At 47.2% G+C, this 17,537-nt stretch overlaps 2 protein-coding genes across 2 annotated transcripts in view; one reads left to right on the forward strand and one right to left on the reverse strand.

Moving 5' to 3' along the window:
* The window catches only part of Col23a1 (collagen type XXIII alpha 1 chain), a 278,704-nt gene extending 267,422 nt beyond the window's left edge, over positions 1–11,282 (reverse strand). The window contains exon 1 of the mRNA XM_051180815.1: positions 10,835–11,282. Coding sequence (XP_051036772.1) covers positions 10,835–11,095 — 261 coding nt within the window. The 5' untranslated portion in view covers positions 11,096–11,282. The remainder of the gene's footprint in view (positions 1–10,834) is intronic.
* The window catches only part of Canx (calnexin), a 1,018,992-nt gene that overhangs the window by 242,214 nt on the left and 759,241 nt on the right, over positions 1–17,537 (forward strand). The gene's annotated exons all lie outside the window — the stretch shown is intronic.

The following is a 17,537-nucleotide window of genomic DNA, read 5'->3' on the forward strand; positions in this document are numbered from 1 at the left end:
AAGGTTAGCCTCATGGTGGTGGCACACAGCTTTAATCCCAGCACTCGGGAGGCACAGGCAGGTGAATTTCTGTGCATTTGAGGCCAGCCTGGTCTACAGAGAGAATTCCAGAACTGATAAGACTACACAGAGAAACCCTGTCTTGAAAAACAAAACAACTATAAATCCCCTCAAAAAGTTAAAAAACGTTAATTACCATAAAGATCACATGCTATCTAGAAAAAGTATTTTGATGTAAAGTTCAAAAGCATAAAAGTGAGATATAAGTGCCATGTGCTCCAAGCTTTAAATGGACAGAACTGTCTCTCCATGGAGAAGAATTGTAAGGGATTATGTGAAAAAGCACACAACTCCTCTGTCAGGCTGGAGGAATCATTACCAGGAAGGTGGCCTGTTTTGAATCAAGATGTGTCTGGAGCCAGGAGCAATGGCATCATTTATAATGGCAGCATTTGGGAGGTAGAGACAGGCAGAGCAGGTGTTCAAAGCCAGCCCAGGCTATATAGTGAGAGCCTTTCTTAAAAACAGAAGAGAATACCCAAGGGTAAGGGGTGAGGATAGCTCAGAATGGGTGCCTAGCACATACAAGACTGGAGTTTGAGTGCTGAAAAAAAAAAAGGTCAGAAAAAAGAAATCTCTTTGGGAAAGAGATAGCCGTGTTTGTGTGATTATTGCCTAATATGCTCAGCCCTCCATATCTGAAGTTCTGTATTTGCTGGTTCAAGGCAGATTAGTTTTCTGTTGCCATGATGAAACACCCTGAAAATCAGCCTAGGGAAGACAGGGTTTATTTTACCTTCCTTTTCAGTACCTTCCTTTGGGGAAGCCAAGGCATCAGGAACTTGAAACAGCTCGACACAACACTTCCACAGTCAAGACCAGAGAGAAATGAACAATGCTTCCTTGGGTTCAGCTGGCCTTCTCAGCTTAGACATTGCACGGCCCCAAATCCAGGAATGGCCCCCGGCCCACTTTCAGGCTGGATCTTTCCACATCAGTTAAGGCAATCAAGATAACACCCTACAGCCATCCCAACAATGGAACTCTCTTCCCGGGGAATTTTTCGGTCTCATCAACTTGGCAATTAAACAAACCACCACGCCATGTAAAGATGAAGGAGAGAACTGTTTCCACACATAGGCCCTGGTACACATTTCCCCCGCCCCACAATAATAAACAAATAACACTGGGGGAAAGCTACAGCTGTACCAAATGTGTATAGGCTTCTTTTCCTTTTGCATTTAATACTTTAAATAATACATGAGGTCCACTACTTGCAACATATTAGGAGTTGTGAGGGATTTCAAGATGATCTGAAGGATGTGCAAAGGCCGTGCCACCTTACATGAAGGGCTCCAGCATCGGGGGTCTTGGCATCCAGGGGTCCTGAATCCCATAGACACGGAGGGTGATGGAATTCATCAAAGGACACAGGAGTGGCAAGAACTGTTGGACTGAGGCGATGCTAGTGTGGAAAAAGCAGGTCTGAACAGAGGGGCCTCAGCTCTCCCCCACATTCGGCAGAGCCTCATGAAGCAGGTAAAGGAGGAAAGAGAGAAACTCGTGGATACCTGGGATGAGGGACAGGCTTCTCTGAAGGTGGAGGGCTGTCCCAGCCCTGCCAGATCCTGAATGTAAAGGACAGGGGAATCAGACTGGGTTGTAGCTCAGTGGTAAAGCACTCAATGATGAGCACGAACGAGGACTGGATTTAATCTTCAGACCACAAAACAAATGAAAACAGGCCGGTAGGATCCAGGGCTTGGAACTGACAAAGCAGCCCTGCTTGACTGAACTCCAGGCTCCTAAACTGTCTGCTAGGCCCACACACCCACATCCTGCAAAATCCAGCTTCTAGCAGGCACACTCTCAGTTATCAAGGAACTACTGATTCAGAAGTGTGAGGCAGCTTTCTGCCATGGTGGCAAGCTCCCGTGAGCTTGTGGGTAGCATATACATTGCTAATGTATGTGAACCAACAGAGGACTGCAGAGATGACTCCACTGTTAAAAGCATGAACTACTCTTCCCTGAGACCCAGGTTTGGCTCCTAGCTCCCAATCAGGTAGGGCACAACTACCTGCAACTCCAGCCCTGAAGGGAATTCAGAGCCTCTGGCCTCTGCAGGCAGCTTCGATGACACATGCATACCCACACAGAGACACACTTAGATAAACATAATAAAAAACCAAAGAAACCCTTAAAAATTAATAAAGGGGGGCTGGAGAGATGGCTCAGTGCTTAAGAGCACTTGCTGCTCTTGCAGAGGACCTGGTTCGGTTCCCAGCACCCACAATGGGAAGTTCACAACATTCTATAGTTCCAGAGGATCCAACACCTACTTGTGGACTCTGTGAGCACCCAAATACAAGTGTGCACAGAAGCGCACTTACAAATAAATCTAAATCTAAAAAGGATGCATGGGGAGGAGAAAGAAGAGGAAGAAATAATAACGACGAGGGTGCTCATGATTTTTGGAGGCATCAGTCCATTTCGCCTTGGCCTTGTTTTGGGCCTATGGAGGTGCAGTATATCATGGAGCAGACAGTATAATGGAGAAGCCCAGCCATAATATGAAGGCTTGGAAAGAAGGACAGGAAGGGACCCTTCCTAAAGTCCTCTGCAAAGGCATGTTCCAGTGACCTAACTTCCTTCCTCAAAGGTCCCACCAGCTCCCAGTAGCACCACAGGGCAGGGGCCAAGGCTTCCACAGATAGTCCTGAAGGGTATTCAAGATCAGACCTGTGACACCCTTGTGGTGTCAGGTCACCCTGGCTTGTACTCAGCAAGAGTCCTTCCAGTCAATCTGACAAGACCTCCTTTGCTGTGACATTCCTCTTCGTCATTTTCCATTTGTTGACTGCTGTCCAGCTCCTCCACTCTACCTTGCCACCTCCTAGTGTGGGTCTCAAGAGGCAAATCTCTGCAAAATCCAAAATGGTGGCCTCTAACTATCCACAGTAACCCTGAATAGAGTGGCCTTGCTGCCCTCTAGTTAGGGGCTGTGACAGAGCACCTGTCCAGGCTTCCCTCTCCTGCCCCATGTCTGTGAACCAGCATGGGCCCAAGCCCTACCTCACATTCAAAGGACTGGGGGGCTGGCAGCCACCTTGGCCACACAGCAGTAAGCCTGGCTGGCCTCTCACTCCTCACCATGAACAATTGTCTCTTCCAAATCTAGGCCTCCTGGAACAGTGCCTGGTAAGGCACCTCACCCATATTGGCCCCTGGCATTCGGGCTACTACCCAAAGATCCTAAAACAGGCCAGAGAGGAGCTGGGTGTCCTTCATGAAACCACCTCCTGAGAAGATGACTTGAGCACAGGCACCTGCCCTAGGCTGAAACTCTAACACAAAGGGGGAGGGGCTGGAAAGATGGCTCATCCCACAAAGGGGATTATCACCAAGCCCAACAACCTGAGTTGGATTCCCAGTGGCCACAAAGTGGAGGGAAATAATTGACTCCCGAGAGTTATTTTCTGACTTCTGCATATGCACTGTGGTACGTACATGTATGCACACACAAAACATACACACTGAATGAACATTCAGATGTAATTAAAACACACAAACCTTCCCTCAGCTAAGTTTCAAGCCAACAAGGTTGAATTTCTTTATAACATGGCTCCAATTTCCCTATCTCTCCAGATTATTCTTTGAGATATCCTCTACTTCTCCATCCTTCAGGCCATATAACACATGTACAAACACACACACACACACAAACACACACACACACACACACACCTGGAATCTGGCTGAAGAGAGAGGTGCCCATCTGGGATCAGGGTCCTGCTCAAATAATCCCACTGCTTGGTACAGTTAATTTGTAGTAGATTCTCATAGCAAATTAGGAAATTTCTGTCAATACTGTTGCAGAAAAGAAACTCTGATGCTATGAGTGTGGATCTGGAGCTTCTAGAAGCTTCCCTGGCATCTTCTGAGGACAATGAGGACATCTTTGAGAAATATGGAACCAACTGAAGCCCCAGATCAAGATGTCAGCAGCTATGCACAAGCAGATATGTACCCAACTTCTAGGATATTCAAGCCATGAAGCCTTTTTGAAATATGAGTTCCCTTCAATGGACAGGGGCTCTGTTACATTGTTTGAAGGTTCAAGACCCAAAAGATATAGAGAGGTTGACTTAAATACCATGCTAGCTTGGTATGGTGGTACACACCTACAATCCCAGTACTGGTAGAGGCAGGAGGGTCAAGATTTCAGGGCCATCCTTGTTTATCTAGTGAGTATGGTGGTTAATATTGTCAACTTGCCAGGACATAGAATCACAGAAGGGACACATCTCTAGACAAGTCTATGAAGGATTATCTAGACTAGGTTAACCCAAAGTGAAGGTAGCACCAGGTCATAGGCTGGGATCCTGGTCTGCAAAATAAGGAGAAAGCAAGCGGAGTGTCAGTGTTCATTTCTGCCTGCATCATGACTGCAGATGCAACATGATCAAATAAATAAGACCATTCTTAGTAAGGGAAAAGGGGACAGACACCCTGCTGTGGGGACCATGACATACTCTGTTGCAGGATTAAGAGCCCGCATTGAAATATGTCTGCAGAGATGTATGGCCTGGGAAGCAGGGCTGCGAGAGGAGCAGAGCTGCCCTGGCACACTGAGCAGGGACAGGTGCAGCAACGCATCGGAACTCAGTGCTCAGACTGGCCAGACCAGTTACCTCCACCTGCAGTCACTTCCATTTCTGGCAGTAATGTGAAGTGATATCATCCTCTTTGAATGCTGGGGACAGAGAGTTAGAGCGCCTCAGCATGACAGTCCACATGAGGGTTAAAGACACTGCCCCAAGGGCTTAAGTGTCCAAAGCTTGGCCCTCTGTGTGGCCATGTTAAGAACTAGGTCTAAATTTAAGAGGTGGGGGCCTAGTGGGAGTCCTTAAGTCATTGAAGATGATGTCCTTGGAAGGGATTAAGATATCTTGCTGGACCTCCGAGTTAGTTCTCAAGAGAGAGGGTTGTTGTAAGAGCCCCTCTGTGTTCTGGCTTCTTCTCCCCTTCACCTTGGCTCTTCTGTACCAGATCTGACATGGTGTGATGTCATCAGGAGCCCTCACCAAAGCAAGTGTCATGCCATCTGGACTGTCTACCTCCAAAGCTGTGAGCTCAGTCACCTTTTCTCTTTATAAATGGCCGAGCCTCTGGTGCTTTGTTATGCTAACAGAAAACAGACTACTGCAACTTGCAGAGAATGGGAGTGCACCAGGAAGAATTCAAAAACAGGAATGTTCCCTTCAACTCTGGTTGGACAAGAGCTGAATATGGGCAGCAAGGTCCCCAGAGGCAACAGGCTTGTCACTGGGGATGGCTCTCCAGCTTGGTGCTTGGGAAACAGAGTGGAAGGAGGATACGGCTGTGGGAACTGTGAGAAGCTAGCATCCCTCTTCCCCTGTGTACCACAGTGGCAGCAGCAAGTTAGCACCTGGCTGACACTGCTGGTCATTCCCCAGTTGTCTTCCTTACCAACAAAGCCTCAATTCTATTCCAGTGGCAACATGCCCAGCCCCGGGGATGAATCCAGACTGGCTGAATCTGCCCCCTGGTTGGCAGCTCATTACCTTCCCCAGTGAAAGGGTGGCCATGGTCACATGACCTAATTCTGCTGCTGGGTACAAGGGAATTCTGCTGAAACTTCTAGCACTTCCTCCAGATTTAAACATTAGGGGGGAGCTCTCAGAGGGTGGCTTTTTCTCCTCAGTCCCCTACCTTAGCTATTTGGTACCAAGGGAGCTCCAGATGAAGGCCCAGGAAAAGCAGAGAACTGCCAGCAGAATCTGACACCGAGCTGTGAGCCACCAACTGCCCAAATTGCTGTATTCCAGGTTTCTCCTTAGTATATGAGATAATCCAATGCTGCCATTGGGTTATCACGGTTAAGCGGCCACATCAGGCATTCCATCACCTGCCATCAAAAGCTATCAACTCTTAGGCATGGTGATGCATGCTCATAATCCCAGCACTGAAGAGGCTGAGGCAGGAGGACTACAAAGTTGAGGTCAGTTTAGGCTACATAGTGAATTCAAAGCCCATCCGGGATACATGATGAGACCTTGTCTGACTGTTGGCCTGTCTTTTGTTATTATAATCAAATACCGAGACAGGCTATTTTATAAAGAAAAGAGAGTTAGCACACTGTTGTAGACTGAAAGATCAGGCAGACTCTTTTTGCCTCTGGTCAGGACCTATTGGCAGACGGTATGATGGCAGGGAGGGAGAGGAAGAGAGAGAAGTAGAGGATGAAAGGGGGCAGTATGGGTCACAGCACCATCAAGAAGTCAGGACAGGATGGCATCCTATAATTTAAAGGTCAGCATGCCTAAGATTGGCACAAGGACTCCAATTGGGCTCCACCACCTCGTACAGGCTCACACCACCTCCCGGCACTGGCATCCCAGCCACTAGGCTCTCAGTGCATGAGCCTTTAGGGGAATATCTCATCTGCATCTTAACCCTAGCATCAACCAGGAGTGGCCTCGGCATTGACTTGTTTCTCATTACACGAGCCATTAGATAACTGCGTTAGAGAAAGGAGGCTCTAGCGCAGGAAGCCAAAGCAGTCAAATGGCAGCTTATAAACATCGGGTCCAGGTCTCAGACTCCCTTCTGGGGGTGAGTCCCATGTGCAGAGTTGCTCTGCTCCATCCCATGGTAGCATCCAGTCAGCTTCCAGAGCATCCTGCTTCCCTTTCAGAAGCCTGCCTTGCTCCCTCCCCACCCCATCCCCATCTTCAAAGTCAGCCTGGAAATGACCAATTCAACAACTCTAAAGTGTCTTTGGAGAGAACACCCCACACAGTTGGCTTCTTCTAAACACATTGCTATTGTGAAGCTTTCCCAAATGGCAGCATTAAGAAAAGTTTTAAAGACAAGGAGAAAAGCAGAAACAGAAAGTAAATGTGCCAGAAAGTAATTGGAAGGAAACTTCTTGGTGGGGGGGGGGGTTCTATTAGAAGCTGGGAAACGTCAAGGAAAAGAGTCAGAGCTGATTTATACCCCGATTCTAGGCATCTTTATTAAGAGACTCAACAGAGCAGCTCCGACGAGCCAACTACCAGAGGCACTGAGAAAGTCACACCAGATTTCTGGATTTGACAGTAACACAACTAATGCACATAGGAAGGAAAGTAGAACGAAGGAGAGTTTTATCCCTCTCTCTGGGCTTCCCTTGTTTTCACACTGGTCTGGACAATAGAAGGCCAAGAGCCAACAATAAAATCCACTGTAAGCTGGAAAGGCCTCCCCTGAACGCAACCAAATATTGCTTTAATCCTTTGCATTAAGTTTTTTTTTTTTTCCTGCACTATGAAAGCTATGCATTCTGAATTCTTAGCTCCTGCAACACTGAGCTGGAGGTGTAACTGCTGAGCCGGTGATTAATTGGGCAGTTACTTAAGGCACTTTCAAAGCAGAATAGATGTTTGGTTTCACATGAATATTTTTAGATCCTACTAAAGATACTGCCTTTAATGGCTCTTGCTTAGAAATCTTGTTTTGATATTCTGAAAGTCCTTTCTTTCCCATATGTACTGCTGGAAGGATCCTTCGATAATCATGACAGAATATGAATATTCCTTCTGTAACTACGTTATCAGGCACATCAGCCAGCCCAGAAAAACTGATGTCATGGTTCTGTTCCCAAGGGAACAGAGACAGTGGGTCCCCTATAAACAGTGGCTTTTGTTGACTCATTTCTTTCCCCCTGACCTTAAACTTGTATGTGGCTGGCAAGAATTTCTTTTATTAAAAATTTGGACATGGTTCCTACCTCGGATCCTCTGCACACGGCTTTATTGGTTAAAGGGTAAGTGGCAGGCACTTGTATATACATAACTGCTTCAACGGTGACTTAAAAAGGGGCTTCCCAGGGAGCAAAGCAAGCTAGGAAACATGTTGAATCCAAGCATCACATCCTTTTCCTAAGAGATGTTCAGTTCGATAATTAGTTATCCTCCATACTTAATGGTTAGAAAAACACATCGAGGTCAAGCCAACTGTGGGCACCCCATAAAGTGTCTCCTACAGATTCCCCATCATGATCCAGAAACAATTAACAAGCAGCAGGAACCAAATGGCACTCAGGGAGAGTGAGGTCTTGTCACTATGGATAGAGACCCCCAACAGACAAACAATACTGAAGTGTTGGTGCTGGGTCATCTCTGACTGTTCCAGGGAGAGGAAGGAGTCTGTCTACACTCTAAGCCCCACAGTCTACATTCGGAGCACCACAGTGCCTCAGAACATGGATATATGGCCATGACACCATGTGTTGAAGGGCATAGCAGTTCTCAATGGGTAGGGGTGGAGAACTCAGGGCCTGCAATTTTTTTCCTTTGCCTTTGAAGTCCAGAGCAGGAAGCCAGAATTGAGTTCAAGGTCAGCCAAGGGTACATAACAAGAAAGACCCTGTCTGGGGGGTTGGGGGAGGGGGGGGAGAAAAAAGTATGAGCTGGGCTTGGTGGTACATGCCTGTAATCTCAGCACTCTGGACACAGAGGCAGGAGGATCACTGCAAATTTGAGGCCAGCTTGGTCTCCATAGCGAGTCCCAGGCAAGCCAGGACTATATAGCCAGACTCTATTTCAAAATAAATAAATACTTCATGATAAAGAGAAGGAAGGGCAAAAGCAAGAAGGAAAAGGAGGAAGAGAAAAAGAAGGGGGAGAAGGAAGAGGAAGGAGGGAAAGGAGAAAGAAGAAGGGGAAAGGACAGGAAGAAGAGGAAGAGGCCGTGGGACCCAGGAGCCAGCATCTGGGCTAGAGGTCTAGTTCAGTGGTAGAGCTTGTCCAAGGCCTCAGGTCCATCCCGCCCACAGGTAGCAACACCTGGTGTGTGTGTGTGTGGGGGGCTGCTGCTCCATCACAAATCCATTCCTGTCAATTTAGACACAACCTGTGAGCTCCTTGTACAAAGGTCTTCCAGGAATGTCTGGTTTCCTGGTCACAGCTTGTAGTTTGTATTCTTCCCAGCACTCAGGTCGGGGAGGCAGGCAGATCTCTGTGAGTTTGAGGCCAGCCTGGTCTGCAGAGTGAGTTCCAGGCCAGACAGGTCTACACAGAGAAACCCTGCCTTGAAAAAGAAAAAAGAAGAAGAAAGAACAGCATGGTTGGGGATTCACAGGTAGACAGTAACGGACCCTCCACAAAGCAGTTCAACACCCCAGTCTCTAGGGGGTTCACAGAGGATAATGGTGGCAATTTTGAAACTACTGCCATAAGTTGCTGGCAGGGCTCTGCCTTCTGCAGGCACTTTCAAGAAGGAAAAAAGGAAATCATCCAGGAAGCAGCAATTTTGCCCAGAACCAAGCAGGAGGGGTAATGTTGGCTTATTAAAGTGAGCAAGAAGGAACTGTGGGGAACCAGGGAGTTCTTCTATTCCCTCTGCGATTCACACCATCGCAGGTACACAACTCAATATATGTATCTGATTAGAGGGGTGCAACCCAAGGCCTTGAATATGCTAAACAAGCCTCCACCAGTGACCTACACCCTGCACCCCCCAACCCCTGCACATCTCAGTATAGTAACAAAGGTCACTGATGGGCACAACCACGGGTGGTATCTAGCCCACCTGCCTTCCTGCTTTCTCTACCATGAAGTAAGGTTCATTTTCTACTGTGGTTAGGAGTGTCCCCCCCACACATATCTCTTTAGACCTGGGGCAGCCACCTCCCCCAGGAGGAGGATAACCATTCCCACAAGGGAAGCAGAGCCAAGAAAAACTGACTAGTGTGCTGGTGGCTGCCATAGTTCTACAGGAAAAGAGGCTTGCTGCCCAGTGTATGGGATGAGGAGGCTCAGAGGTAGAACATAAAGGATTTTCTTTCTCTTTTTCTTTCTTTCTTTCTTCCTTCCTTCCTCTCCCTTTCTTTCTTTCTTTCTCTTTCTTCCTTCCTTTCTTTCTTTCTTTCTCCTTTCTTTCTTTCTTTCTTTCTTTCTTTCTTTCTTTCTTTCTTTCTTTCTTTCTTTCTTTCTTTCTTTCTTTCTTTCTTTCGACAGAGTCTCACTTTATAGCCCTTGCTGTCCTAAGACAGGATTGCCTCAAACTCACATAGAGATCTGTGTTGGGATTAAAGTCATGCTCCGTTGTTGTTGTTCTTATTCTGTAACCCTGGCTGAACCTGAATTTTAACTATATAGCTTAAGCCAGCCCCTAGTCTACAAAATTCTGGTATTACAGACGAGCCACCAAGCCTGGCTCACAAAAACAGTCTTAACCCTTAGAAAACAATTTGAAGACGCTTTGGAGTGCACTGTGGAGATTGCAATCAGGCAAATGCACACAGAAGCAGATCAGCTGCGTTCTCACTCGCAGTGCAGATGCGCGCTTTCAGCCGGCCAGCTTGAGAACACAGGACTTCCAAGCCAGAGCCGCTCCCAACCAAACCTTCCCAGGCACGGAGGCGAGGGAGCGCTGGCCCGAGCCTTGATGGGTCCGGGCTGTTAGAGGCTGAGCAGGCGTGGGGACGCACGAGCCTAATTAGTATCTCTGGCGCTGGGAGGAGGCTGGAGGCGGTGGGTCTGAGCACACACTTTAGTACGCAACGCTCAGGACAGTTACTCCAAGATCTTACCGGGCTCCCGCTTGTTTTCTAAACCGCCCCTTTGGATTGTTTTTCTTACAATGCAAATCATGGCATCGGTGCCGGACAGCAGGATACCTCACGACTAACGACCCCTGTGCAATCCACTAGGTGAACGCTGTTCTTAGGGGTGATGATCACGCCATCCCCGCACCCCATACCCCCATACTCTCCCCCCTCCCCCGCGCGTAGCTGAACATCCCCAGGCCAGCGATGTGAGTCTCACCTCCCGCAGCAGGCGCTCCAGGTGCGTTTCAGCCCAGGCGGACAGGGCTCCGGACGGCCCCGCACGCCGCAAAATTTCGCGCTCCTGCTCCAGCGCCGCCACTCGGCCGTGCAGTTCGGCCGCCTGGGCGCCCAGCAGCAGGCAGGCAGTGGCCGAGCCCACCGACAGCAGCAGGCACAGCGCGCCCAGCACCCGGGCCCCGCAGCCCGTGCCGGGGTCCTGCGCGCCTCCCCCGCCCGCTGGGCGCTCTCCTGCACCCATGGCTACCAGCCGGTTCTGCTTCGGGGCTGCGGCCCGGAGAGACTCCAGGTCGGCGGCTGCGGGGATCGGCGTCCCGGCTGCCGCGGATCGCGCACGCCCCCCTCGCTGCCCGCGCCAACGCAGCGGCCACTGCGGGCAGTTCGCTCTATGCAAATAGACCCCGCCAGAAAAGGCACGGGGACCCACCCAGGGGAGGAGCAGCTGGTCGGGGAGGGCGGGGGCCCCTGGCGCTCACCGGATCCGCGACTCCGAGTCCTCGCTACACCGATCTCAGAGCGCACGCCTCAGTGCCCAGCTGCTGCCACCCGAGGGCCAGACGCGCCTGGGCTCGGTTTTCCCGCAGCCCTCCTGAGGCTGCGGCGCCGTTTGTGTCCTAGTAGCGACCCCCAAACTTGTAGAATGACTTTTCTGACACTTGCAAACCAAAACTTGGAATCCTGTGGGAAACTTAGAAGTCAGTCCTAGACGATCCCTGAGCGCCGCTTGGTGGCCGAAAGTGATTCTTGCGCATGACTTGGTAGACTCAGACTCAAAGATGAGGGAGAGCAAGGGAGAAGCAGGAGGAAAGAAATAAGGAGACTAATATGAGAAAAGAAGGAAGAAATAGAGGGAAAGCAGACACATCGTCAATGCTCTCACCATTTATAATGTCAGGCATGGGCACTAGACAGAAATGGTCATACTTTGGAGGGAGCTGACCCAGAAGGAGCGATTTCAGGAAGCAGACAAAAATAAAAGGGGAGAGCCCCAAACTTTGTAGAACTTGAATTCTGCAGGGTAAAACTTGGATCAAGCCAAAATCTGGAATGTACCATACTGACTTAACTATATTAGGACACCAATAAGGGCCAAAGAGAAAGCCTTTCACTTACAGGGGTGGCCAGAGAGGCTAAAGTTGGAACCCAGGTTGTATCCCACAAGGCATATTTGTACCTCAAAACGGGTCTCATCTGTTTGTTGCATTAACTCACGTGAAACCCATTTAAGAACAGCCACTCATGAAACTGGTAAGGGGCAATTGTGATGGTTTTTAGATGAAGACTTGCCACTTCCTTCCCTGAATCTCCGGTGGTTGTCTGATTAATTCCTGTGGTTACATTAGCCATTCTGTATTCGTTGAGCCTGTTGAAACCCCCAGCCAAATTTGTACTCCCTTAATTCAGAGGGGGAAGCACCCTGCCCTCGAGATCCACTAAACTAAAGCAAGGGTGCAATTTCCAAAAATTTCCTAGCTGTGGTCTCAGATAAAGTGAGTTCCTAGTAGTGATTATAGCTTTGGCCCAGTGAGAAAACTGAGTGTGCCCAACAAAACTCTGAAAACCACTTGCTAAGCAAACCTGACAGTGACGCATTAAGTCTCTGAAGTGGCCAACACTGTATTACAAATTAGCACTCATTCTCACTAAAAGGTAATCCCCATTTCTGACCAACATTAGTGTTAATGGGTACTGCTGTTCTAAGAAGTTTCTGTGTATTGAACAGGCCAAGCTCATTGCTCCCCAGGCTTTTTTGTGGATTAGCTTCCTCTAAGACTGTGAAGAGCAAGCTCCTAATCTTGAAGTCAAGGTTTCCAGAGCCTGTCCCAGACTGCCCAATCTAAGGTGGCCCCATCCTCAGTCCCCTTCATGATTAATCAGGGGATGGGGACATCTGTTCCTAGTTATTTTTTAACTGTATCCCCTTGTTTCATGCGCTACTATCTTCTTACAGAACACTATCTGACCCATAGTCCATGCTCAATAAACACTTGGTAAGCAAATTAAGACAAAAAACAAGTTTACTGTCTGCAGTTTTCAATTGGAAAAACAAGAAAACACTCAGTTGCTAGTCAGTTGGGGTCCTAAGAAGGAAAAGGCGGCACCCTCAGAACAGGTGATTGAAGCCAGCTTGTCTGTAGACAGACTTCACAGTAGAAATGAGGAACACCAGCAGGGGTTTGCGGGGAGCACTCTCAGGCTCACAGTAGTGGGAAGCCATTGTTAGCCCTAGCTGAATGGTGAGAGAAGCCTACCGGGCAGGGCAGCCCATGGAAAATCAGGGACTGTTAAAAAAAAAAAAAAAAAAAAGTCTACTCACCAGGAGCTGTGACCTTTGGCTGAGCACACAGCCTTTGTGAATCAAGGTTTGGTGGGTGAAAAGGCTAGAAGAAATACTCTGTCTCCTGCTGGAGACCCCTGTTGGCCAAACCTACGGTTCAGGATCCCAGTAATTGTAGTACAGACGGCAGCTCCATAAAAAGTAGATGAGCACACATATGCCCCCAACCTATCATACATTCAGTTGAGCGATTGCTGCCTGAGTGCTATCCTGTCAGTTAAACACTCTTTCTTACACTTGCATGGCACTCCTCAGACACCAACTGACCAGCTGGATTACTTTGAACTCTCAGTGAAGGAAGAGCCAGAAATCTGTCCCTCACAGGGATAACAATTCTAGGTATGGATCATCTTCATTTACAGTCTTAGCCACCTTGCATGTTGTTCACATAGCAGGTAAGCTACAGGTATGAAATTTCACACAACACTCAAGCAATCTAATTAGCCAAAGATGGGGGTTGTCCAGGACCATGAAGTCGCTGGCTAGCACTGCATCCTGCAGTAGGCTGAAGAAGCCAGCCTTGAAATACTGGAGCTGCCTTTGAAAGCACAGATGAAATAACTCAGAAGGGTGAGGTTTGGGAAAGTGGTACATGATTAATCAGGGTACCTCTCTGTGATGGTGATGAACACATGTGCCAAATAACCTAGGGGTAGAAGCAAGAATGGCACCACCTGCCATCAGCTGTGACCCAGCTTCACAGTTGTGAAGACCTGGCATCAGCTCTTCTCCTATATCTGGGCTATGCATGCCAAGGGAGCAAGGGACCCATGAATTGTGAGCTGTCTGTCTCCAGCTCTGAATTCTGTTCAGGGGGCTGAAGGAGTAACTGACTGTCAGGGAGTACTGCTATCCCACACTAGGAGCAGGGAGATATGGCCCGCCTGGCCATACTCCTTTGCTGCATTGTAATTGGAACAGAAATGTGCACAACCTTCCCCCAGCTGATACTCAAAGGTAACACAGATAACCAAAGGATCTGAATTTGTTCACAGTGTTGCTCAAGGATGCAGAGTTCTGTGTATTTCCAGATACCTCCTCCCAAAGTTTAAGTTAAGTTTTAAGAGACAAGTATATGGTGAGACTGTCACTGAAGAAAAGTCACAGGTCTTCACTCTTGTCTTGGTCTACCAGTGGGCAGTACAACCCTTCAGTCCCTCAGTTTTCAGCTTTTTAAAAACCAGGTACTAATGGGAACTTAGTCTGTTCAAAACCAGTAAACTACATGGTAGATTGCAAGGCCCTGGGTGTCAGCAACAGAAAGGATTGTGAGCCTTGGGAGATGGGTAACAGGGAACTCAAGGACTCTGGAGACTGCCTAGGCCACAGTGCAAGGAGAGGGCCTCAGCCAGGGCTAGCCTCCAGTAGAAGAGCTGAGTGGCTGTGGTAGTCTAGAGCAGCAAGGCAGTTCAGAGCTGCAGGGGAGAGGGCTGGAGATCTAGGCTCCCAGTGAGTAGGAAAACAGACCAGGATGATTGGAATTCTAAATGCAATAAAGCCCACTGTTTCAGAAAACCTGATAGATCAGATGTCAGAGACTCAAAAGTTTTCTGATGCAGCGGGGGAAAGCAAGCCCTAGACTAAGTAAGCATTGACCTTGGTCTTGCTTACAATCTTAAAACCAAAACCTGAACAGATCAAACTGATTCAAGTAAGCATGTAACAGCTGAAGCGTGAAGGAATACAAACATATCCAGACAAATAAGGCACAACAGGAAGCTACCTGGACCATACAGCAGAGATGAACAGAAGAGAAAGTACTAACAAGCAACCCAGAAATGGCAGGGACAAAGACGGTCAAGTGAGGACTGTATTCCTCATGTTCAAGGAACTAATGGTAAGAAGCCGCGATACTTTTAAAAAAGGCTCAAAACAAATTCTTGAAGATGATAAGTTGAAATTCTAAAGACAACCCCCTCAAAACAAAACAAACAAAAACCCAACAACACTGGGCTGGGTGTGATGGTTCAGCAGTTTAGTACACTTGTTGCTCTTTGAGGATCCAGGTTTGATTCCTAGTATTCACAGGGTGGCTCACAAACATTTGTAACTCTAGTTCTGGGAAAATCTAACATCCTCTTCTGGCCTCCTTGGGTACTGCACACACAGTATAGAGATATACACAAGACAAAATACCCACATACATAAAAATAAACCTCTGTCTTTAATCCCAGCACTTGGGAGGCAGAGGCAGGCAGATCTCTGAGTTCCAGGTCAGCCTGGTTTACAGAGTGAGTTCCAGAACAGCCAGGGCTACACAGAGAAATCTTGTCTTGAAAAACCCAAATAAATAAATAGTAAACCAAAAAAAAAAAAAAAAAAAAAAAAAAAAAGGAAAGAACACTTGCCATTCTTGCAGAGAATTTGGGTCCAATTCCTAGCACCCACATGGTGGTTCATGATGTCTAACTCTAGTTCCAGGGGATCTGATGCCCTTTTCTGGCCTTCATGGGCAGACTATATACAATGAAAACAGTCATATACATAAGCCTAGAAATACACTAGATGGGGGCTGGGGAATGGGAAAGTTCTTGTTCTTTGCAAGCATGGGAACATGAGTTGAGATCCTAGCACCCATATAAAAAGCCATGTATAACTTCAAGCACTGTGTGGGGCAGAGACAAGATTACTGGGGCTAGCTGGCTAGGTCAGACTAGGTCCAGGTTTGATGACATTCTGTCCCAAGGAAATAAGGCAGAGAACATTAGAACAGGGGACCCCACACCTTCTGGTCCAAAGGCATTGGTGGGCTATGCAATGAAGACAGCTACTCAAGGCACATCAAAGGTTGCTTGAGCTGAGTAGTAAGAGAAACCAACTTAAAAGCAACTAGAAAAAAGGAAAAACATGCAAAAGAACAAAATAAGTTTCCTGGCTACAATACAATCCACAGGGTAGAAAACATTCCATTTTTCATCAACACAACTCCAGACCCAGGCAGAATACAGGACAACAATGACAATGATACATACCTATAATCCCAGTACTCAGGAGGCTGAGGCAGGAAGACCATAAGTTGAAAGTTCCAAGGTCAGCATGTGTTATTGAAACTGTCTCATAGCAGGGAGTGTTGAAAACTCCCAGAAACACAAAAGCTAAAAGAATTCATTGTTATCACAGTTACAGTAAAGAGATATGTTAATGCCATAACTTGGAGCAGAAGGAAAACCACACTAGAAATATGAACTTATACAAAGGAAACAGTAACTCTCTGGATAAACATTAAGACTCCCGCCGGGCTGGTGGGGATGCACTTGGAGGTGGGACAGAAAGATCAGGAGTTCAAAGCTAACTATGGTTACATAGCAAGTTCAAGGGTAGCCTGGACTATATATCCTATCTCCAAAACAAAACATTTAAATCTTATAAAGATCTAGACATATTGCTCTGGCCCCACAGTGATTAAGTAGGAGGATCATCCTGAGGATTTTATTTCATTAAAACAATTCAGAGGGCATTGGTGGCACACGCCTTTAATGGAAGGCAGATCTCCATGAGTTCAAGGCCAGCCAGGTCTACAGAGTTCTAGGACAGGTTCCAAAGTAATACAGAGAAACCCTGTCTCGAAAAACCAAATATATATAATGCAGGACTTTATTTATGGCTGAAGAGAATGCACGAAGACCAAAGCCAGCAAGTCATCCTTGTGTAGGATGCCACTTTGCAGCTGAAGAGGATGCATACTCTGAACTGTCACTTAGTTACCCACCAATCACCTATCACCCAGGGAAGCAAAAGTCATGAAAAACAGCCAAAAAATAAGTTGAAGGACATATGATGGCTCCTTAACTGGGCAAAGGCCAGTAAGATGTCAATGTGTTATCCTGGCTGGGTCCTGTATAAGATGACATTTCTGAGACAAGTTTAGACTAAACACCAGATTTTTTAAAAATAGATGAGCAATTAGTCATTCTTTTTTCTAAAAAATATTATGTATAGTGCTCTGCCCATAGACCAGAAGAGGGCATCAGACTTCATTACAGATGGTTGTGAGCCACCATGTGGTTGCTAGGAATTGAACTCAGGAGTTCTGGAATAGCAGCCTATGATATTAACCTCTGAGCCATCTTTCTAGCCCCAGTATTTTTTTTCTAATTTTTAGTTATATTTATTTGTATGGAGGTGGATATGGGCCTACTAAGACATGCATAACAACTCAGTTGTCAGGCTTGGCAGCAAATGTTTTTAGCTACTGAGCTATCTTGCCCAAATAAAACTGTTTGATATGATAGTATTATGTGTGCACACGCGTACACACACGTACACACACACACACACACACACACACACACACACACAAATTTAGAATTATGGATGAAATATGGTATCTGGCATTTGCATTTAA

This window comes from Phodopus roborovskii, unplaced genomic scaffold, assembly GCF_943737965.1.
Source record: "Phodopus roborovskii unplaced genomic scaffold, PHOROB, whole genome shotgun sequence".
Lineage (NCBI taxonomy): Eukaryota > Metazoa > Chordata > Mammalia > Rodentia > Cricetidae > Phodopus > Phodopus roborovskii.